The following is a 25,159-nucleotide window of genomic DNA, read 5'->3' as shown; positions in this document are numbered from 1 at the left end:
TTTAGATGGACTCCCACACAGAGGTTAACCAGACAGGTCATTCACAGTCGTTTATATGAACAATACAACATACAGGTACATATATTTCATTCCACTATGGACAAATGCTGATAAAGGTATCGTTAAATCTTGATCACAGAAATACAGATATATAAATTGTGTAACCACAGTCTTGAAAAGATGTATCTGAATACAGATATATGGGTAATGTTACCAAGGAATTGGATATCTAAATCAGATATACAAACTGTGATATTATAATATATCTAAAGACAGACTAAGATATATCTACATACAGATACAGCGCATATGAATAATTTTATTACAGACTTTGTATAGATATATTAATAATGTTATCCCTGTCTAGATATATCTAAGTCTGTAGTGTTATCAGCAACATTTAGTTGATATACGAACTGCCATCTTTAAACCATGATGTAAAGAAGCATTAAAATAAACTTTTATCAGGTGAAAGATCCAGACTTCACAGTTCACTCTAAAGATGGGTTCCCATGCATGGCACACATCCATGAAAATGTTAGGAAATGTGTCTTTTTCTAGCATTGATAAAATTCTAACTAGCTATTACATCACGTCGTACCATTTTTGTGATGACTTTTTGCTCGAACACAAAAACTGATATTAAAAATCACCTGTAAGTATGTTAAATTCTTTTGGACTTTATATTCAGTTCTAAGACATGTTTACATTTGGAAGAAATATTACCCACTTCTCAAATTGGGAATGAAAGCATCATACGATATGTTTAAAAAATAATCAAGGTTAACTGAAGGGCATACATGTCCTGCCTAATAGACAATTTGTTATGAGTGATGTAACAAAGTCATCAAATTTCCATCATTGAAAACTGACTTGATTGTTAAATTTGTCCTGTCCTTACAGATGAACCAATATCTATATACCAATCACTTGACATGGTGTACTCTATGTATATCACATACCTGATTTGACAAACCTTAGAATTAATGTAATCTCCCAATTGTTGTTGCCAAGGGAAAGTTCAAAAGAAGAGGTCATTTACATATTCTGATGATATTCAGGTTATGTGCACTAATGAGGTCAACACAAACAACCAAAAACACATTGATGAAATTAAAAATCCGCAAGTATTGTACCTGTGCTTGGAAACCTATCTTTAGACAAACATTGACTGCAAACTTTCTGTTGGTTACTGATTAAGTCCTTTCTTTGTCAGAGCTCCATGTTTATAACATTTAAACAGACAGTATATAAAAATCTTTTAACTCCTTGGGAAATTAACATCACAGTATTTTTCAAGACATGAAATGTGGTATTTTTGAACATGCACATGAATAAAAATACGAGATTCAGGAACTAGCTTTACCCATAGCTAGAGGATTAAAACAATATGTAGAAATATTTTAATTTCAAATGTATACTCATCATTCTAACCATTAATCTAGGTCAGCCTTCATATAAAATATCTGCAAAATACAGTCTCAGTAAGTAAAAAATTTAGACTTTCAACTTTTAAAAAGTATAAAACTTCTAGCCAAAAGCAACTATAAATTACTATTGTATTCCAATTAATATGCCCATCACTACCTTTTTTCTGGGAAAAAGACTAAATGCCCTTTAGGCCTGTAAAAACAATGCTGACTTAATATTCTATGAATAAATTACTCAGCCATTTAACATGTCATTCTTTGTTTTCCATATATACTCCGCCAACAAGTAATATGAATGAAATTTACAATTATTCAAATTCAAATTTCGTTTTCCACTACCAACATTTTAACTACCTGCCATTGCTATACACATATTGAAATATCAGTGATATATATATATATCTACATTTTAACACAATGTGATTCATAAACTTTTTTGTTGTTTTCTAGAAGATGTTTCATAATTACAGACAAGTCTCCAGAAAACTGTTTACAAAGGGGTGCTCAAGATGAACAAGTTATCTATTTCATACATAGGAAATCATGGACAATCAACTAAGAAACAGGTCATTCCTGGACTTCTGGTCAAAGACAAGGTCGGTCAATCAGGGACACAAAGTCAGCGGTAGACCACCCTTGATCAGTCTATCCAGAAGACAGTGAGTTTACTCGGAGCCTGGTGATGTCTTTGTGTCTTTGAGGACTGTGTCAGCCTTTTGTAATCATATGTCATTGGACTAGGTGTAGCCTGTGAAAAAAAATAAATATCCATGTATTACCAAGATAAATTTCTGGACAGGGATGGTGGTATCCTTACTTTACTTTATACTTTTACAGAGCTGACTTAAATGCATGAAAATGAATGTCTAATTAATTTTTATAAAGTTGCAGTTGTCTTAAAATGACCCCCTACAGAGTCAAGATTATAAGTTCAATACTGCTGTCAGCTTTCTAGGCCAAAATATGTACATTTGAATCCTGTGACCTCAGAAGTGGGTAGAGATGAATCACCAGAACTAGTCTACAGTCCTACATTCTCGAGAGTTCACAGGATTATGTGGACCTACCTTGACATGAAAATTTGGTAGAAACTATTTCAATTAATATTCATAATTCTCATATGATTCATGTGAAATCTAAATGCTGATTATCAGAGCTCAATGTCTTTAAAACAATACTACAGAATCTCAATAAAAATCTCCAGCACATTAAGGTCTTGTGTACTTTTTTAATCATATGGTATTTAGGGGGGTGGGGAATCGCTCGACACTTACTCTCGCGGAGTTGAAGCGACTTCTGTCATTGCCGGGTAGGTCCCTAAGGGTGATCGGAATGTCTGTGTTGTCGAGTAAACTGCTGCTGTGTCTGCTGTAAGTGACAAAACAAAGAATTTAGAGGATGTCTTTCTGGCAAAAATATCACCGCACAAAGGTTATTAAGACCAAAGCCTGGTATACCATAAGTACAAATAGGACTTAAGCTTCTGGTTACAGTAAAATTGTTTAATATTGGCTGGTATAGGATAACAGTACTCAGTTACTGTCTGTATTTGAACATAGCCACTGTTGAATGGAGTACATAGTGAATTTCATCTGACAATGTCTGAAAATAAAATATTGATACATAATGATGTTAAAACATATTTCAAATTGTTGCTATGCAAGACAGCAACTATTTATTAAATTGTTTACAACCATAAAGATTTACAGTGTGTAACAGAAATTGATTTGAGTTCGTTAGAAGCATCAGTAAAAATATCAGACACCAGATTCATCACAACCACTACTATGTACAATATACAGTATAATAAATGTCAAAAGATAGTGCTATATGTGCAGAAAACATTCTGAAAATATACAAATATTCAGTAAGTGTGGATATAGAGAAATTTAAAATTTCCTGAAATAAATAAAACTGATAATATGTTAGAAATTACACATACGATAAACTGAGAATACCTCATGAAATGTTTCACAATTTTTAACACAATCATCTGCATCACAAACAGTCATTTTGTCTTCAAATTCCCAGGATCCCACAACCCATGTATTGTGTAAAAGTTGAATTACAGGAAGTATTCATAACTAGAGAGGGAGAGAATCAACATCAATATGTAAGCTCGGGTATCTATTGTGATATGTTAGATTAACATGCATCACAATGATCCTATCTTGTTATCTGAACTAGACATGAAAATTAAATGCTTCTCTTCCAATAATTATACTGACCCAAACAATTAACACATGGTAAACAAGCTGTGTTAAGGAATGTATTTCAAGCATAAAAATCGGGTGAAAATAACAATTTAAGTAACAGAACACATAAAAGGACAGCCTGGAACAGTAGACACTTGGCATATAAAAACAATTTGCACAGTTGATAACGAGGTCTGTTGTAGCTGATGTCCACTATGGTCAGTTTATTTCTTTAGCGGAAGTCAGTTATTAATTCATCTATCCTTTCTTTTGTACCTAAACAGATATCTTAAAAATAGAAACTGAAATACATACTTCCCTTTGTGAACAAACCACTCTATACATTAGGTGAGGTGGCATCATAATATTGACCTACAAAATTGAAATAATCTCGCCTTAAGCATCATCCATGCCATATTATATGAAAATGTGATTGCCCATATTTTCATTTAAAATCACTTTTTATTTGGATGCCATGCATCAAACCTAGACCAACATTACATTCCCTGACTCTTTGCCAAGATAATAAAAACTTTAGCTGTTCTAGAATAAAAAAAATTTTAAAAGGAAAGTCTGGGCAACAAACAGCAGCTTGATTTAGATTTACAGCCCTTTTTACCAGAAGGAATTTATAACTTTGGTGATGACGAACCACACACAATCAGCACACATGATCGGTATTCACCCCTCACAGTCAACATGCATACAAACCACAGCAACACTTTCTGATAAATGAGGTTAAGGTGACCTTTCCCAGTCATCTTCGACTGATTGGAATTATTATTAGCAATGGGATGGAATGTCATGCTTTTTCATGACTCATTGTGGTCTGTCTGGCATTAGAGGTAAATGATAAAGTCATGCACACATCCAAGTTCAGCACTTCATTTGAAGCCATACAGGCCTGTTAAATGAATTAAGTAATGGCAGCAGAAATCTTACACTGGACTTTTGAGGCGGTCCTTTTGAAAATTGTTTCATAAGAATAGCAGTCTTTTTCTCATCCCCACGTACTTCAAATACTCCCAGACATCGTGAAGCAGCATTCTGCTGGGAGGAAGCCACTCGCAATGGCTTCGGGCTACCTGACTGTGCATTCTGTTCAACACAAAAAACTTTCTTGATATCACCCCATTTTATAACCAGAAATCGAGCCAGATTTGGGATAGAAGGATCTACGAGTTTAACTGGAGGTAACATTAACATGACTGAAACCTTTCTGTTTAAGCGATACCTGTATCATAACATCTTGTGGGTTTGATTGGTATTCAAAAGTGATAACAGAACTTATAGAAGTGCTGTTGTAAATAAATATATGGTATTATAAGACTAGTATGTGTTCAAGATTTGGCAGCAATGCTGTATTTTTCTGGTACAAGCAAAGCTTAAGCTTTAAGGCGGGAATGGCACTACAGACTGAATCAGAAATAGCATCAGCACACACTAAAGTTACACAAGGTTTCCCTAGAGAGGACAACATCACTCCTACAATTACACAAGGTTTCCCTAGAGAGGACAACATCACTTCTACAGTTACACAAGGTTTCCCTAGAGAGGACAACATCACTCCTACAGTTACACAAGGTTTCCCTAGAGAGGACAACATCACTCCTACAGTTACACAAGGTTTCCCTAGAGAGGACAACATCACTCCTACAGTTACACAAGGTTTCCCTAGAGAGGACAACATCACTCCTACATACACAAGGTTTCCCTACAACAAGGTTTCCCTTGAGAGGACAGCATCACTCCTACAGTTACACAAGGTTTCCCTAGAGAGGACAGCATCACTCCTACAGTTACACAAGGTTTCCCTAGAGAGGACAGCTTCAATTCCTGCAGTTACACCAGGGTTTCCCTAGAGAAGACAACATCACTCCTACAGTTACACAAGGTTTCCCTAGAGAGGACAGCATCATTCCCTACAGTTACACAAGGTTTCCCTAGAGAGGACATCATCATTCCCTACAGTTACACAAGGTTTCCCTAGAGAGGACAGCTTCAATTCCTGCAGTTACACAAGGTTTCCCTAGAGAGGACAACATCATTCCCTACAGTTACACAAGGTTTCCATGGAGAGGACAGCATCATTCCCTACAGTTACACAAGGTTTCCCTAGAGAGGACAGCATCATTCCCTACAGTTACACAAGGTTTCCCTAGAGAGGACAACATCACTCCTACAGTTACACAAGGTTTCCCTAGAGAGGACAGCATCACTCCTACAGTTACACAAGGTTTCCCTAGAGAGGACAACATCATCATTCCCTACAGTTACACAAGGTTTCCCTAGAGAGGACAGCATCATTCCCTACAGTTACACAAGGTTTCCCTAGAGAGGACAGCATCATTCCCTACAGTTACACAAGGTTTCCCTAGAGAGGACAGCATCACTCCTACAGTTACACAAGGTTTCCCTAGAGAGGACAGCATCACTCCTACAGTTACACAAGGTTTCCCTAGAGAGGACAGCATCATTCCCTACAGTTACACAAGGTTTCCCTAGAGAGGACAGCATCATTCCCTACAGTTACACAAGGTTTCCCTAGAGAGGACAGCATCATTCCCTACAGTTACACAAGGTTTCCCTAGAGAGGACAGCATCATTCCCTAAAGTTACACAAGGTTTCCCTAGAGAGGACATCATCATTCCCTATGGTTACAAAAGGTTTCCCTAGAGAGGACAGCATCATTCCCTAAGGTTACACAAGGTTTCCCTAGAGAGGACAGCATCATTCCCTACAGTTACACAAGGTTTCCCTAGAGAGGACATCATCATTCCCTATGGTTACAAAAGGTTTCCCTAGAGAGGACAGCATCATTCCCTACAATTACACAAGGTTTCCCTTGTTACACAAGGTTTCCCTAGAGAGGACAGCATCACTCCTACAGTTACACAAGGTTTCCCTAGAGAGGACAGCATCACTCCTACAGTTACACATGGTTTCCCTAGAGAGGACAGCATCATTCCCTATGGTTACAAAAGGTTTCCCTACAGAGGACAGCATCATTCCCTACAGTTACACAAGGTTTCCCTAGAGAGGACAGCATCATTCCCTACAGTTACACAAGGTTTCCCTAGAGAGGACAGCATCATTCCCTACAGTTACACAAGGTTTCCCTAGAGAGGACAGTTACACCTTTCCCTACAGTCATTCCCTACACAAGGTTTCCCTAGAGAGGACAGCATCATTCCCTACAGTTACACAAGGTTTCCCTTGAGAGGACAGCATCACTCCTACAGTTACACAAGGTTTCCCTAGAGAGGACAGCATCACTCCTACAGTTACACAAGGTTTCCCTCGAGAGGACAGCATCATTCCCTATGGGTACACAAGGTTTCCCTAGAGAGGACATCATCATTCCCTATGGTTACACAAGGTTTCCCTAGAGAGGACAGCATCATTCCCTACAGTTACACAAGGTTTCCCTAGAGAGGACAGCATCATTCCCTATAGTTACACAAGGTTTCCCTAGAGAGGACAGCATCATTCCCTATGGTTACACAAGGTTTCCCTAGAGAGGACAACATCACTCCTACAGTTACACAAGGTTTCCCTAGAGAGGACAGCATCACTCCTACAGTTACACAAGGTTTCCCTAGAGAGGACAGCATCACTCCTACAGCTACACAAGGTTTCCCTTGAGAGGACAGCATCACTCCTACAGTTACACAAGGTTTCCCTAGAGAGGACAACATCACTTCTACAGTTACACAAGGTTTCCCTAGAGAGGACAGCATCACTCCTACAGCTACACAAGGTTTCCCTAGAGAGGGCAGCATCATTCCCTACAGTTACACACGGTTTCCGTATAAAGAGACAGCATCATTCCCTACAGTTACACATGGTTTCCGTATAAAGAGACAGCATCATTCCCTACCGTTACACGAGGTTTCCCTATAAAGGGACAACATTCCTTACAATATCACAAGATTTCCCTGGAGAGGAAATCATCACTTGTTATTGGCTAGGCTACATTATTAACTAAATTGATATGAAGTTTTCTATTAAGATTTCCTCAATCCTCTCTCTTTCTAAAACAGCAAGCTACTAAAGATAAAGCAGAAAATCTGAAGTTACACTATTGGGATATGTTAAGAAGTAATCTATTCATACATCCATATATATAAACACACACATAATGTCAGTACGGCCATTTTCCATTTGAACATAAAAGTTGTTAAAAAAAAAGATTATTTCAAAGATTGAACTACAAGGATACATGTGATCTTTCTAATAGATACAATTTAAAACAACCCATGCTTTATGTGCTTAATACATGATACCTAATCAAAAACAGAAAGAAAAGATATTTCTTACAACAGATCTTTTCACAATAGGTGGAAGGCTCTAATAAAACAAATACATTTTCATCTTAAATATATATCACAGAGAAATTTTACTTTATAAGAATTATATCACAAACAAAAGTTACAATTAGTGGAGTACATAAATCACTCTAAATCAATTAAAGTTCAAATCAATAAACAATACACAAAGGGGGTGAATCATAAAAGAGCTTAAATATATCATCATTGAGGATGTTATAAGCTACCAGTATCTCACTCCATGTCATCAATATCAAAGTCGGTGTTAAAATTAAGAAAATAAAAAAACCATAACAGCTAGAATTATAATTCAAGAATTTTTACATATCAGCACAAAATGAAACAAGAGAGTAAGCTCTGTTGTACACAATTCCAGTAAGATAAACACCATTTCTGTGAGAGAAAAAAATCTTGCCACATCATTATGAAAAAGTAAAAAAATAAGTGCATCATGCATATAGTATCACACAGTCCCTGTACATGTGCAATACAGGTCCAATAAATCAAGGTATACACCATGCAAAATTTCACTGTACAACACTTTAATTTCAAGATGACTACAATTTCAGCTTTACAAACATATTCATGTGAAGTGATCCATTCTTACTCTGACTAAAATGTTAATTCTGTCCATCATGAAATAAAAAGGGTTGTACAGATTAAGCCAGGTGACTACAGCCCAGAGTACCTACCATAGTCAGGGATATGATCCTGTTCCAAGACAATAGATAACATGATGTTACAAGGGTTCTGTAGGTTCTATACAAAGACATATCCTATTGAGATGTCAGGGTAAAAAGGTATCTAATAACATAAATATGTACTTCATATTATCTTTGTTGAGGGTGACGAACACGGGTCAGTCTACTAATACCAGAAAAGAAACTAATATAGTAAATGTTATTAGAGACGCAAAGTTACACAGATTTTCTTATTATAGATCAGTACCCTGTTGTAGGTTTTAATACAATAACAACAGGCAGCCAGTAGCTTACTGTAGATTTACAGTGACAAAAGGCCAGTAGCATGCTGTATGTATACCGTAATATTATGCCCGTAGCCTAATGTAAGTATCCAGCAGATATAGGCTAGTCACCCACTGTAAAGGCTTACAGTATCAACAGATCAGTAGCCTATTCTGTAGGTTAACAGTGACAACAGGCCAGTAGCCTATTTTGTAGGTTAACAATGACAACAGGCCAATAGCCTATTCTGTAGGTTAACAGTGACAACAGGCCAGTAGCCTTTTCTGTAGGTTAACAGTGACAACAGGCCAGTAGCCTATTCTGTAGGTGAACAGTGACAACAGGCCAGTAGCCTATTCTGTAGGTTAACAGTGACAACAGGCCAGTAGCCTATTCTGTAGGTTAACAGTGTCAACAGGCCAGTAGCCTATTCTGTAGGTTAACAGTGACAACAGGCCAGTAGCCTATTCTGTAGGTTAATATTGACAACAGGCCAGTAGCCTATTCTGTTGAAACAGTGACAACAGGCCAATAGCCTATTCTGTAGGTTAACAGTGACAACAGGCCAATAGCCTATTCTGTAGGTTAACAGTGTCAACAGGCCAGTAGCCTATTCTGTAGGTTAACAGTGACAACAGGCCAGTAGCCTATTCTGTAGGTTAATATTGACAACAGGCCAGTAGCCTATTCTGTTGAAACAGTGACAACAGGCCAATAGCCTATTCTGTAGGTTAACAGTGACAACAGGCCAGTAGCCTATTCTGTTGGTTAACAGTGACAACAGGCCAATAGCCAGCTGTTGGTTGAAAGTGACAAAAGGCCATTAATCTACTGAAGGTTTACGGTGATAACAGACCAGAAGCCTGCAAAAATGGTTTACTGTAACAACAGGCTAGTAGCTTACAGTGACAGTAAGCCAGTAGCCTGCTGAAGGTTTACCTTGATAATGAGTCTGATACTGGCCGTTAATTCATTTTGATACTTGACCAGTAGCCTGTTTTAAGCTTGGTACATGTACTTCTATAAGTAACCTTGAACATCAACACGCTCCTTGTTTTACAAATAGTGAGAAAACCTCATACTTGCTCACATGGAGTACACAGCAATAAAAACCAAACAAACAAGATGAAAAACTTGTGAATAAAATTAATTTGAAATGATCAGATGTGATACAGCATCATTTTTTGATAAAAGTGAATTTTGCACCAAACAACAAGACAGAACAGGTTTACAGTCAAACCACAACTGTGAACAGCCAACAGAGTGATTTATATGTCTGTGAAGAACCTCTAGAAGACCGAGGTACAAAATAAGATTTTAACATATCTCTCTACACAAGATACAGCCTATTAATAGCTGGCGTGACCAAGTAACTAGGGGACTAATTTAAAGCCTTTAAATTTCTGTTATTTAGCCAAGATCTATTCCTAATCAATCATGCCTAATCAATGTGATTTCTAAACTAGCTATGTAGTTTATATTGTTTTATTTCAAGCTTCCGAGTACATTAAAACCAGCATATATTCCTAGGTATATAATCTAAGGATGCTGGATACAAGAAAGTTATCTCCCTTTTGTAGGTAGATTGAAATGTTAACATCGTATCATCATTATCCTGATCATGTACACATTAACTTTGTGTTAGACATTGTTCTCTTTATTGTTTAGATAAAAACCAATTTTGTCTTAAATCTAACATATGATTTGAAACATAATACTGATATATCATTTATTAATCTCTATTGTATTTCTTGAAATAGCTGTCATACATAAGCTCAAAAGCAATTAACAAATAAACAAAGGGGAGGTAACTTGGGAAGAGGAGCTGTGTCCAATAAAAACACAGCAAAAGTTGGGCAGTAGAGGGCGTTACCTTGGTGACACTTTCATGTTGGCGGCGTCCAGTGTGTTGCCGTTTCCACCAGCAGCACTACTTAAACCAAAGTCCACTGTATGTGCAAAAAGATGCAACTTATTAAGATTACGATCACATGTCTGCACTTGAATATGATGAAAGGCAGTATAATCATTATCAATGATGGGAGACAGATCCTTCTAATTTACAAACATATCAAGGATTTCAAGGGGTTTTTTTTATGAAAACTAAGTCCTAGGAGGGTTGGGTTGGGTGATAACGGCCACATATTCATTTCTTTGATGGTAGGTATTATTCAGATTCAGGACATTTTACAGATGGATTCTATTACTGCAGCTGACATTTTCTTTAGATGGGTTTGATGAGGTTTTCACTACTATCTCTTTATCAATAAGTAAGTCTCCCCTCCATAGTTCTATTAAAATCAACAGAATATCCTTTATCTTTATTTTTATACCAATCAATTTATTAATAAAGTGTTTAAAATATGTCATGATACATTGCTGTCCAACAGGAGTCAGTGGAATTTCCTTTAGTCACTTTTTGTCTCTACGTTTCTCTTTATTTAAAGATTTTCAAAAAACTCTGGCACATAGATATATAATTACCCAATTTCAAATGCTGCTTAAATTTAATTAGCAGTCAATAAAATGTTATTCTTGAACCAAAATAGTATCTAACTACATTGATATGTTCACTGCTACTCATTAATATCCAGGATATAATTCACCCTTTAGTGAGAAAATCTATAACAAGTGAGAGTGCTGTCAAAATTCCAACCAAAAAGTGAAAAATTTTAGCAATGAAATAATCAGTCAAATCTAGCATAGCTCTTTCATATCAACAAAAATCCATCAAACTGTACACACCACAAACACTCCAGGAAAAAAATATACCAAGGAACCAATTATGATGATGCAGACAAAACATTAATCTTTTTTTAATGAAAACAAAAGCAAAATCATCAATCAAAAAAATCAATTAAAAAAAAATTACTCCAAACTTTATAATGCACTGACAGTACAGCAAAACAATGGCTATTCCTGTGATAACATGGACTACACACCCCTGGTAGATGATCACACAAGGAGCACACAACTTCAAAATTTATATACAAAGTTGGTTGTTATTTTCCTGCTGTCTAAACATGAGCAAGTTGATGCATTAGTATCTAATCTAAATATATGCATTGCACAGAAAAAACTAGCCTAGCTGTGTTATACACTGGTATCTGGTTTAATAATAGTAATGTTCTCCCTTAAAATGTGTGTGCCATGTACATTTGCAGTGATATATTGATATTAGTGTTGTTGGTCTAATACAAAATCTATCTACAACATATTTACCTATTTAATAATGATAAATTGTAAATGTGAAAAAGCAGCACACAGAGAATAAGGATACAACATAAAATATGGACTGTAAAATATTATCCTAAGTACACAACTTAAAAATCTCAGCATTGTTACACATTTGAATTAATAATAATTGTTTTTTGACTCCTTTCATATGATGTATTCTGTTTACAAATATGATATTCTTTAAAGCGAAAAAAAAAAAAAAAAAATGAAGGGAGATTTACCATAAAAAACAAAAGGTAACATTATCTCATTATTGTGAAGTCACACATAATGTTAATATCTATTACAGATATTCCTGCTACACTACAGTAAACTGTTGTAGGACTATTCAAGTTTTAGTAAGCCAAGCAGCCCTCAGTGTTAACATCTGTTATGTACAGAGCTAAGGCACTAATAGCGGTGTGGACAGTACTTGCCTGCTGCAAGGCCTAACATTACTGAAAGGAAACCATTTGGTTTGAAAAATTATGAAACAAGAGCTAGTCTATATTGTGTAGCAATACACCATCTGCACATTTCACTTAAACTAATGAATCACCAAAAAGCAATATTTCTTCTTGTCTACATACAGATATGTATCTGCTCTTTTCAGGTTTTTAAATAACCAAGGAGAAATACTGATCTATAACAGATCATTTAGGTATTGTAAAGACATGTTCATGGAGCAAACTGCTGTCTCCAATACAAAAAATCTGAAATTCATAAAAATATTATTTATTCACAATTCAAATTACATATCATATATATATCATACATTATGTGATGTTATCATACAGGTGAAAAGATTACCTGATAAAGCTTATATTCAAACTTAGGTGGTCACAAACATCTCTATTGAATTACAACATATATTTAGCTAAATTGAAACAAACATGCATATTTAACATTAGAGTAGAAGACTGGTTACTGTGAACAAAATATGTCAGGATTTCCATAATGGTAGAGTATAACCGTAATTCAGAACCAGTGTCACAAGGATTCTATTGATATCCTTTTCTTAGAAAATGTATTGAAGGGGGAACAAAGACATAAGCTCATATATATTCTTATATGTCACAAATTTGACAATTTCATAGCCGTGTTAAAATAAGTATGGTAAATTAAAATGTTGATTTCAGAAAGAAACATAAACATTTAGGTTCATTTTCTAGCTGTGGGACAGCTTATAATACACAAATCAGAGAAAACAACATGCAGCCATTTCATCAACAGTTTAACATGCAGGTTACAACAAATCTATTAATTTTTACATCTAGCAAGCACAATGGAAGCAGACTACTTAATGCACACACAATCCTCCCAGATTAAAGGATTAGTATTACTATGGCCCAACCTTAAATGTATGAAAATCTCACTCTATAATCAAACACATTCAAAAGCAGCCCCTTCCCAACAGTAATCAAACCCATAACCTGTATCTGAACTGTTCCACATTCTATTTACCACATTCCCCAGCTCATATTGCTGTTATGATAGATAACCCAGAATGGACTGTTTCAAGAATAGGAACTAGAAAAGGGAGATAATTTATATTGAATAGATGAATTACTCAATGGTGGAATTTCTCTGTATCAAGACATACATAATTTTTAAACTGCAAAACTATGTCCCCAGTAAAGCAGTGCCTGCTATATAAAATATTTATAATAAAATTAATTTGGATGACCAAAATTGTCCACAGTAAGGTGTCCACTGTAAACAGGTCTCCTCTCCTGCAAGTTTGACTGTACCATATTACCTGCAGTTTAAACAATATCCTACATGCGTTTCCTGTGATCATCCCTAACATCTATACAAGGAAAAATTTTCAAAAATCATTACAGACACAAATAATCTATACCCCATTTATGTTATGCTTTCCATCCCTTCATCATCTGTAAACAATGACTTTCCCCCTTCACCACAAAACCCACACTCCTCAGTGCCTGTACCTACAAACAAAGAATCCCATCCTTCATTCCAAACACCTACACAAAACACACCCTGCATCATTTGTAACTACAGACAATGACTACCCCTCCATCTACAAAAAACCAACACCATTCACCATCTGTACCTACTTCCCTCATCCACTCCAAACTGATACACCATACATCACATCATGCGAACAGTCATTACCTTGGCCTCCAGTCTCATCTGATGATGGCGACTGATTGACCTTCCTCATAGATTTGCGGCGTCTACGCCTACCAGACCTAGCTTCACTACTGGAAGTGTCAGCCATACCCGGCTGTCTGTGCTGTCCCTTGTTCCCTGCACTTCCCATCTTAGGACTTGGGTTTCTCCTCTTCAAGTACATGTATCGGCGACGGCGTTTTGGAGATTCACTGTTGCAGAAGGCCATTTATAAAACTTTTGTCAAAGCAGGTATAAGTGTAAGTTGAAATCTAAAGCATTTAACATTGTCACTATTTTCTAACATTTCTGTTAAAGGTAATTTACTTAAAAAAGATTTTCTTTTGATAATTTTCAAAAGCAGGAGCAATCATCTTCAAGTATTCCTATGGATAAAGTTCATAGCTTACACACCTGAAATCATTATCTTGAGCTATGGACAGAAACTTTTATTTTCTCTAATGGACAGTCATTTGCAGTTTCCCAACAAGAGATAGATGTGAACCGCTGATGTACCTATACCGCTAACACTATCATTATGTAAGTATATATAGAAGATATTACAGGTATTTCAATTCATGATATTTATGAAAGAAGATTTTTCAATTTTTATTTCATTTAAACCAGTCTTTGACAAAGACAAAGTGAAAAAATTTGTGACAAATTTCATAAATCTCATCAGAATTGAAATGATTTTCTTTATCATAAAACTTAGATACTTTTGCAAACATTTGTGAAAACTTCCTGATACGAAATTTGAATTGGAAATACTCTCACTCTGTATCTCTTCCTTATGTCATGTCACAGTGTTGATGATGTCATGATGTTGTGATGTTGTAATAAGAACAATGGGAAACTTCATCCAATTACAGTTCTACTAGGTCATATTACAAGTATGGCAATAATAATCTTTTTTTCTACACAATGTTTATAACAGCATAGCTGTGTGATAAACAAAAACCTCCTGAATGCAGTAAATATATGAATGAAGTATCTTGAAGGAGAAAGTCTTCTATTAATATGTTGTGTACTTATCTCATTTCTTATTTGAAGATGTTCATGAGTTTACATTAAGTTATTATCAAAATAAATCGTACACTTGATATTATAGCAAACTGATGTATTGAAAAATCTGATACAGAAATATTTCTTGTGATACCCACTTGTTAGGTTCAGTGACTGTAAGATTCTCAGCTGCTGAGGATGGGGGCTGTGGTAGGGGCCCAGACAAATCCATATCAGGCTGGCCAAGATTAGGTCCTGATGCTGAGTGATTTGCCCCAGAGATGCTGGGGGAGGACACCTGACCTCCAAGGGAAGAAGATGGTCCAAGGCTGTGCATGCTACGTGCACTGTGTACCATGTTTGAGGCAGCACTTTGACGGATGTTATTGAGACTGTATAAGTTACCAGTGGCGTTTGGTCCTACAGATGATGGACTAGCCAGGAGTCCATCTGCAATGGAATGACGTGGAGTTTCTGATGGTAACTGTTCAGCATTAGCTTTCTTCAATGGGTATGCCTGCATGTTTGATCTCTGACCATAGCGAGAACCGCAGCGTCCACTTGGCACCCTAGGGGGTGGTAAATCCTGTGGAGTCTGAACATCCATTTTAACACCCTGATTTCCAGTGGGTAGCGGAATCCGACTAGGTGGACCCGATTTCTTTGCTATAGCTAACTGAAAAAGTAAAACTGATTATCAAATATTGACTTTAAAAAATTGCTCGTTTCCTACAAGATCCACTTTTAACTAAAAATATATGTTGTCCTTTCATAACATACAGTGAATTTTAAAACAATACTGATGAATTATATTCTAGAAATAACAAATTTGGGTTTACCAAGTTCACATGACGTAAGGGCTGTAACTTCTCATCATCAGGACTACGAGTTGTCGCATCAGCCGACAGTTGTCGCATCACTTTCACCTCATTGTTCTGACTGTTGGTCAGTGTGAGTGTGACTGGAGCTGACCCACTGCCTGAACTGCTTGGCTGACCCAAAGACCGGGAGGTCGTCGACCCAAAGTTAGGTGCATTAGGTCCACGTCGCCTTTGTTGCGGTGCAATGGTAGGCCTGGTAGCTGTAGAAAAATAAAAGTAGCTACTGATAAATCAAGTCAAGTCTGATGAGGCTGTAAAACCACTACAGTGACAATGCTTCACATGTTTTTGTACTAAAGACTTTATAAAATATTGTTGCACCATATTCTTCAAAAATGACAAATGATTCTAATGTAAACAAAGAAATAAGAATATGAATTATTTTAGTTGGTAAGGTATACAAAATATGATAGTGTCACATTACAGTGAGTCTCTGTGATAGTAACGCATGACTGAGTCACAACAATCTTACAATACACTAATTGCACTTGAGAAAGTCACTGTATAACTTCTACAAAAGTGTGTCTTTGCTGCCAATTTCATATGAGTAAGTCACTATTCAAACTTCACTGAAATGAGTGTTACAGTTATAGGCACTCTACAAGTTATATTGGAGTCACTTATTGTGTTAATCATACTACACTGAGTTCCTACCACTACCATTTAAACTAGTGAGTTACTACATTGTACTTACACCAAAATGAGTTTTTTTATTATCAAAATATTTACACAATCTAGATAGATGGACCTATTCTATAAGGTTAAGATGTGTATTTGGTTCTGTACAGCCTCTTGGAGTTATGTTCCACATCTCCAAAACTATCATAATGACATAAGTGATACCTACTTTCCCTGACTGGTCCAAGCTCCCTCTTCTGGTTCTGTGTGGTCTGCATATCACGACGACTGAAGCGTGAGGCAGAATTGCTACTACTAGCGGTGGATTCCACAGAGTTCATGCGAGCAGGAAGTTGGCGGCCTCCAGGTCCTGGATCGTTGTTGGTACGATTTAATCGGTTATTGTTCTGGTTAGTTGTAATGCTGCAGGAAAAAAAATGAAGTAAAATTTCACTTTATAGGTGGGTTTCTAAAATCATATATAATATACATCCAAAATAATACCACTAAATTCCATACATTTATTTATAAAACATTTGTTTGGATTGATGAGCTTGTTATCAGCATTTCTTACATTTCATATGCTATTTAATTGATGTCACTAAACTGCAAATAAACTATTTCACATCAACATCTAATTCTCAAATCATGGTTTAGTTATTAAATGCCTGACATGTGAGGGGACAACAATTCTCAATTCTCTGACATGAAAACAGTCCCTATGTCATTTTCATTGGATGGTTTACCTATTGTGTCTAATTTAAGTACAGATACTCAGCTCTTCAAACATAATACTTTAAAATATTTCTCATGTTCTGATCTACAAGTTTTCTATTCTCCATCCAGCCTCCCATACAATGGAAGAGGCAATGTACTCAAACTTTCCTAGTGATACACACCTGTTTTTAACAAAGGATTTAGAAGGATTTCTAGGAATTCTTGGCCCTCCTCTCATACTTCTGAGGTACCGTTTAACACTCTCCCGCACTCCATGTATGCTGTTCATCTCTGACAAAGTCAGTCTAGACCAGGGGTTTGTGTCAGTGTAATCCAGAGCAGCAATAGATAATGCTCGACCAACCTAAACAGAAAATAGTAATAGACAGAGCTTGGCCAACCTAAACAGAAAATAGTAATAGACAGAGCTTGGCCAACCTAAACAGAAAATAGTAATAGACAGAGCTCGACCAACCTAAACAGAAAATAGTAATAGACAGAGCTCGGCCAATCGAAACAGAAAATAGTAATAGACAGAGCTCGACCAACCTAAACAGAAAATAGTAATAGACAGAGCTCGACCAACCTAAACAGAAAATAGTAATAGACAGAGCTCGGCCAACCTAAACAGAAAATAGTAATAGACAGAGCTCGACCAACCTAAACAGAAAATAGTAATAGACAGAGCTCGACCAACCTAAACAGAAAATAGTAATAGACAGAGCTCGACCAACCTAAACAGAAAATAGTAATAGACAGAGCTCGGCCAATCGAAACAGAAAGTTAATGAGACAGAGCTCAGCAAACCTAAACAGTAAAATTGTAATAGAGCTTGACAAATTGAAACAGAAAGTTAATGAGACAGAGCTTAGGAAACCTAAACAGTAAAATTGTAATAGACAGAGCTTGGCCAATCAATGCAGAAAGTTAATGCGACAGAGTTTAGGAAACCTAAACAGTAAAATTGTAATAGACAGAGCTTGGCCAATCAAAAACACAGAACCTGGATAATCTAAAAGGAAGTGTATTGTTTACTGAGCTTGGCCAACATAAAAAGGAAAATATCATATACACGGCTAAGCCAACCTAAATAAAGACATTTTATCAATCTATGTTAAGACCTATCAATATCTAAACAGGAAATTGTTATTGGTAATATTATTTAAGGTCAATAATACTGAAGCAGTTACAAGCGTTAAATTTACTGTCAGATCTTGAAACAAATATCATAGTTGATATACATAGCACATAAAACAGTAACCAGCTAAATTCACATCATTGCTGTTATATTAGTCAAACTATCACTTCTTTGTTCTTTAACAAACCTCTTCAAAGTGAGCTTGTGTGTATCTGGGAGGAAATGCTGCCATTGGAGGGGGTGTCGCCCGGCCATCGTCCCCATAGGCTGGAGGAACAGGGTTCACCATCCTTCCAGTGTTGTAATTACACTCCAATGTATAACTTGAAACATATAAACATAAAATGTTGAAATACAAGACTACAAGATAAATTCATGATTGCCCCAACAGGTCTGAAAACCCTAATATCATTTTTATCATTAAAACTGAATAAAAATTTAATCAGTCAGCAACAATTCTCATAGGTCTACAAATTACTATACACTGTTGTTAATAAAGGCCACTAGAATCTATAAACACCTGTGTATAATGCCTAGGGCTTTGTATATGGCCACTCGTCCACTGCCCTCCTTAGACATCCCATCACGTTTATCCTTTGTGTACATATTACGCTCACTGAAGTTACAGCCTGTGAAATCAAAATGGGCCGTGTTCATGGAAATCAGCTTTGGAAATAGCATATTCTCCACCTGAAACCAACAAGAGGATTTAAATTCCACATTTACACAATATTCAACTTTCCATATTCAGGGCCAGCAATGGAATTAATTAATAGCTAACTTTAATAATTCAGTGATTTAATATTTTATCTAAACAAAGTTTTTTCATACCATACTATTAAAAATAGCTCAAGAAACTTGAAGTTTTTCCTTCCAAGGAAGCATATAGTATTACTACTCTGGGTCATGGAGTTATCGTAAAGGAATGAAGTAAGCTTCTGTCCGATAAAACATTTCACCCAATATATTACATTTTATCTTTGACCTAAACTGTGCATCTCATTTGTTATTTGAATGACGTACATTCCTTGTCAGCATTACATTATCATGCATTAACTTAATAGCAACTCATCCAAAGTTCCAACTGAACAAATAGCATATGCAATTCGATTTATAAAAAGATTTGCTATCTATTATAAGGTGAAGCCATATGAAAAATTGGGACATATTCAACTCAGTTCTTTTAGACCAGTAAACTTATAACACCTTATTGTGATTTCATTTGTACTTATCAAACTACTTACCTGAGTATCCTCATTTTCAAAATAATTTCCGTAGATAAAGCATCCTCTTTTGGAGGCATGTCCGTGCAAGTCAACATAAAAAGCAATCCCACTTTCCTGAGGAGGAATTTCTCGTAAACATGGAGAGGATAGATGAGGAGAGTTTGTACGAGTGATCATGGACGGTGTAAAATCCCCTTCATCCTCTGAACCTTCATTACCCAAATGTTCTGTATTGGGATCTTCGTTGTCAGAATCATTTAATCCTACACTCATAGTCAACATACTCATGTGTGATAACTTCCCCCGACAGTTATCGTCCGACATGTTTAACTCCGAGAGTCGGAGCCTTAACTCACTGTCAACAGTTCTCCGGTCTTGTATTGTGGCATTACTGAGTATACTGCTACAGGAAGATGACAAACGTCCTTGATCATCCATGGAATTTTCTACAGTCATATTGTTGTCTCCATACAGTGATGTATCAGTCCCATCTAGGCCAGCCAGATTTAACTTTTCTACTTTCATTTTAGGAGGCAACAAGCCACTGTCATGATTTTCAGTCACCCAAGAATTTTCTTTGGTCTGAAGAGAATTTTCCACACTTACATGTCCTCCATTCATAAAACTGTGATTGTTGTTAGTATTGTGATCTCCCATTGAGTTAGCACCAGCAGTTGCCTGCATTTCCCCTTTATTGTCTTCCGGTTTTGGAGGGAGTTTAGAGTTTTTGGCAGACTGGGGTAAATATTTAGGAATATCTGGACTAGAAGACACAACATTAGACCCTGGAAAGGTAACTTTTATATCTATTTTATCACCTTCTTTTACAACACGGTTTTTAATGTGATGATACACTAGAATACTTTTTGATGCATAAATTGATGGGTGGAGATTGATATCGGGGTCAAGGTATAACCTATTCAGGTTCACACCTCGTTGATCTGTCCTGTAATGTCCCCTCTGAACTCCATCAGGATTCAACAATGGAATCATTTTAAAAACAAATTGCTTCCGAAGAGCTTTGGCACGTGGATCATTTTCTCTTAAGATCAAATCAAGGAAACCATTAAAGACATAACTAGCAGGTGTTTCACCAGGATGGACTCTACTACTCAACAGGTACACCTGTACAGAGACAAAATAGATACATCCAAATAAATACACTATTCAATGAAAGTTCAAAATGGATATATACTCAGATATATGAAAAACTGTGCCTGCATTTTTACAAAAAATATGTTAACACTAGTCAGCATACCATTTAACAAGTGATCATGAGTAGTCAATCTCCAGATTAAAGAAATCCCTATGATGATTTTTAAGTGAAGACACAAAGACATTTCCATTCTTACCCGCTTCCCTCTGAATTTCTTTGGTCTTGGTACGTCTTTTTCTGGGAAGAGATTACTGTCAAAACGAGGCTCTTCTTCATCAACAATACCATGGCAAGATGATATGGTGACTAACTCAATGCGTAGATTGTCTAAGGACTTACACAGAAGTTCTCTATGGTAATAAATGCTGTCTGGGTTACTGAAAAGTCAATGTCAAAAACCATTTTAATTTTCTTTCGAAAATATTTCCCTCTCTACTGAAAACATGGTAAAATTCTATTTTAGGAATAGGCACCTTGAGTGATCACTTATATTGTGATTATTCATTAAAATCTGTCAGTAATGATAACAACAGGTGCATTGATGAAAGCTTTCACCTCACAAAGTAGCTTTCTATATTTATGATAGCACTCTGATCAGGACAAAAACATGAGATGCTTGCCCTTCAGTTCACACAGTGGCGGTGTAAGTGTTCCTGTCACCACATAACAAATCACGCAATGAGACAATGTCTGAGACACGTACCTTTTTGAGGTAAGATTTTTGGCATCGGCAAATTTCACATCTAGTTGATTCAATTGTTCTTGGGTCTCGGTATAAGACCAAGGGAAACAGAAGGCAAAGTAGGTCATAGCTCCCTTGAGGTCAGGGAATCGGTATGTAAAGGTCAGGATAAACTGACCGTCTATTGTCTGAAAAAAATATCACAGTATCAAAGTAAAGGTAAGGATAAACTGACCATCTAATGTATGAAAAAATATCACAGTAAAAGGTATGGTTAAACTGACCGTCTATTGTCTGAAAGATATCACAGTATAAAAAATGTAACAGCATTAGTACATTTGATAATGTTTAATGACTGGAAAGACGATCAGAGAGGTGGCTGATTAATCAAAATGCCATTTGGAACTGAACAAATGTTGGTAAAAACCAGATTTATTCAGATGTCACCTCTTACTTTTTATGCAGGAATTAAATATATTGCAAATGTACTGGTTCATAATATGTGTTAATGTTGTTCATTTAAATATCACTGATAAAATCACCACCAATAAATATATGTGTACTTCATATGTAGGCTTGTCCCTGATCCGGTCCCAGCGAGGTTTCCCAGGGAGAGTCCTTGTGAATGGGGCATGGCCTTGGCTGTACAACTTGCCCTGTCGGTTCAAATTCATGATGTTGATCTTGATTAGCCTGTTAGGATTCCAACCTCTGATCCCGAAGTAAAACCAAGACCTGAGCAGAAAAGAATTACAGATTTAATTTTGGATGGTGGGCTTTTTTTTTCACTTATCCTTATCAGTTTCAAACATTTCACAGAAGACAAAAAGGTTGAACACAAATTTCAACATTTTCATTTTGACATTTCTAAAGGAAATACTCTGCATAAATGATATAATATTGCACATTAAAAATCTGTTGAAATTTTATCATAACAATATAGAATTTGTATTTGTCACCTGTTGCCATTTTCAAACTCAGTTTCTGCACAATCTGGCTTGGTCCATACATTGTATTCATAGTCCGGTTTGGGCTCACTATAAAACCCACCTGAAATGTTAAATCAATCTACTTAGAGCAGGCATCCTACAGGAATTAATCCAGTCATATTTCTCTACCGGAAAAGGGTAGAATTCTCCTAGTGGTATGTTTTCCCCTCGGAATATAAACTAATTCCCAATCAAGAAAATGTACTGAAAACAACGGGAAATTTCCCCCAAAACAGAGATAATTTGTGTATTTCTGCTTAAACATTTTCTGTTTCAAATCATGCCATTATGAAAAGGGAAAATCATTCTAACCTCAACATTGTCCTATCATGTAATCTGCATGTATGCCATTTACTTTAATCATATCCCTCTTTTGAATTAAGACCGAAAGGGCTGTCAGAAATATCTCCATTTCTCAAAATAGGCTAAAAATTCACCCAAATTCTAGATTAACCCATGTACTATCATAGTGATTTAGCAAATCTTTGGTGTCATTCAATGCTTGGTGTTTCATCTATTTAACAAATCTTCAAAGATTTGACTACAGTTCCTAATTGTATCACCATAACAAATTTACATTTGACGGAGAATTCTAACACTATTGCTATGGTGTATGTAGTAATTAATTAACTCCTGGCAAAAACAGACTGTTGTCCATTTCATTTACTACACTGTCAAATCAAAATTGAACATTTATACAAAATTAAACAATTTAATATTAATGACTCTTGTAAATCCCATTTTAACAGCAATCTGTGTGTTTTCAATCTGTGATCTATTTTACATCATAGAAAAGTGATAATACTGTTTATTGTGTGATGGTAATCCTTTCAAAATAATATTACTGTTTACTGTGTAGAAAGCACAAATTTACTTACCACCACCGCCTTCTTCTTCATCATCCCTGTACACCTTCTCTACCCGAGAAAGATTGCCAGAGTCAAACTTGGAGGTGAAGAAAAGCCCTCCTATTCTGAACTCCGACATCCTGCATATCAATCACTCCCTATGCTCACCATTCTGAAATTTTAAAATAAATCAATCCCATACATTGGTTGTCTTAACTTTATGTTCTATTTTTGTAAAATTTTGTGAAAAGAAAAAATGTTTGTTTTAAATCTAGAATATAAGCCTTTCACTCTATCATCATTTGCAAGCATGTTCTGAATGCTACATGGTTATATATTTGACATAACCATCAGTCCATCACTGTTCATGCATTAGTACAATTCAATCAGAATTTCTTATAATTTGCCAGACTTTGTGTTCCCTCCAGGCATTTTACTGGAAATAGCTCATGATTTCAATCAATAGCTTTTCCGTGTGCATATTGCCAGCAATGTTATAACAACCCACAGTCCCTCATGATCACCAAGATTCTTCTCAATCAATTAAGTTGGACCCCCAAAAAATAGATTCAATATCTACAATGTTCTGAGCATTGTAGTTGTCAGCAGCTTAAATCACTACTTTACTTCCTGACTTATGTTACTTTTTATTAATTTTAATTATAAACTCTACACAGGGTTGAAAATAAGTATAATATATTTTCTGTTTTAAAGTAAGCTATGCTAATGTTTCATTCTTTCATTTTTCCAGATGAAAGTTTCACAAAATCAGTCTTTTTACCTTCTAACTTCAATAATGATTTTTTAGTATATATATATATCTGTATCTACTTGTAAGATATTGTCTCAAATACGAGTATAAATTCCAGGGTTGGAATTAATGACAAACTTTAGTTGATTATCAATGAAACTAAGACCAGGTCAATTATTTTTGACTGCTTAGATTTTATTTAACATGTATATCCAATTTACTTTGACCCTAGTTGTTAAGAGAGTCAGTAATGCTTACATTAATCCTGCCAATTAACTATAAGTGTTTCTATACAACTAATGGAGACCATTGATGTCATAGTCCTGCATTTCAAATACGATCGGAAAGTAGAAATACTTTTCAAAATTGCTATATTTACATAATTCTTGTATTTTGCTGCAAGATCATTTTTGAGGAAGAAACATTTGCAAAGTACATTTTTTGAGAGAATATATTACAGTAGAAGTAAATTTATTACTTATGGAGCCAGTTTCAGCTTATACATAAACACATATTAGAGCATGGACTGCCTATGTTAAGCCAATGCAATTATTCATTTTTTTCTTTCTTTCCAGTTCAATTTAATTTAAAATTAAAAGTTAAAATGAAGTAATATGTATAAATTGTATATAAGTATACATGTATTGACAAAATTAATGATACGTAAAAACAACAGGAGTCAGACATTCTATTCAATGAAGAATGTTCTGCATTAAAGGTTTTTTGAGAGAATATAATATTACAATATAAGAAGTTCATTACCTATAGATCAAGTTTAAAATTCATACATAAGCACATATTACTTCATGGTCTATCTATGTTAAGCAAATTCAATTCATTTTATTTTTACATTCATTTACAGTTCATTTTAAAATAA

At 35.7% G+C, this 25,159-nt stretch overlaps 1 protein-coding gene across 1 annotated transcript; it reads right to left on the bottom strand.

Annotated features, from left to right (window-relative positions):
* Positions 1 to 333: 333 nt before the first annotated feature.
* On the bottom strand, positions 334 to 23,679 carry LOC132557657 (cytosolic carboxypeptidase-like protein 5). Its single transcript, XM_060222177.1, has 18 exons — positions 23,565 to 23,679; positions 22,654 to 22,744; positions 22,258 to 22,429; positions 21,716 to 21,882; positions 21,209 to 21,389; positions 19,875 to 20,981; positions 19,151 to 19,320; positions 18,818 to 18,953; positions 17,675 to 17,856; positions 17,005 to 17,198; positions 16,116 to 16,357; positions 15,435 to 15,952; positions 14,275 to 14,483; positions 12,573 to 12,593; positions 10,793 to 10,868; positions 8,647 to 8,665; positions 2,705 to 2,798; positions 334 to 2,178 (listed from the first exon to the last, which is right to left on the bottom strand). The coding sequence occupies exons 1-17, from the start codon at positions 23,668 to 23,670 to the stop codon at positions 2,748 to 2,750; spliced, it is 3,642 nt and encodes a 1,213-aa protein (XP_060078160.1). The 5' UTR covers positions 23,671 to 23,679; the 3' UTR covers positions 334 to 2,178; positions 2,705 to 2,747.
* Between the last annotated feature and the right edge of the window lie 1,480 nt (positions 23,680 to 25,159).

This window comes from Ylistrum balloti, unplaced genomic scaffold (assembly GCF_031769215.1).
Source record: "Ylistrum balloti isolate Yb309-2 unplaced genomic scaffold, AGI_CSIRO_Ybal_v1 Utg370706, whole genome shotgun sequence".
NCBI classification, from domain to species: Eukaryota; Metazoa; Mollusca; class Bivalvia; order Pectinida; family Pectinidae; genus Ylistrum; species Ylistrum balloti.
Note: the sequence above shows the minus strand (reverse complement) of the source record. Positions and strands in the feature narration are given on the sequence as shown.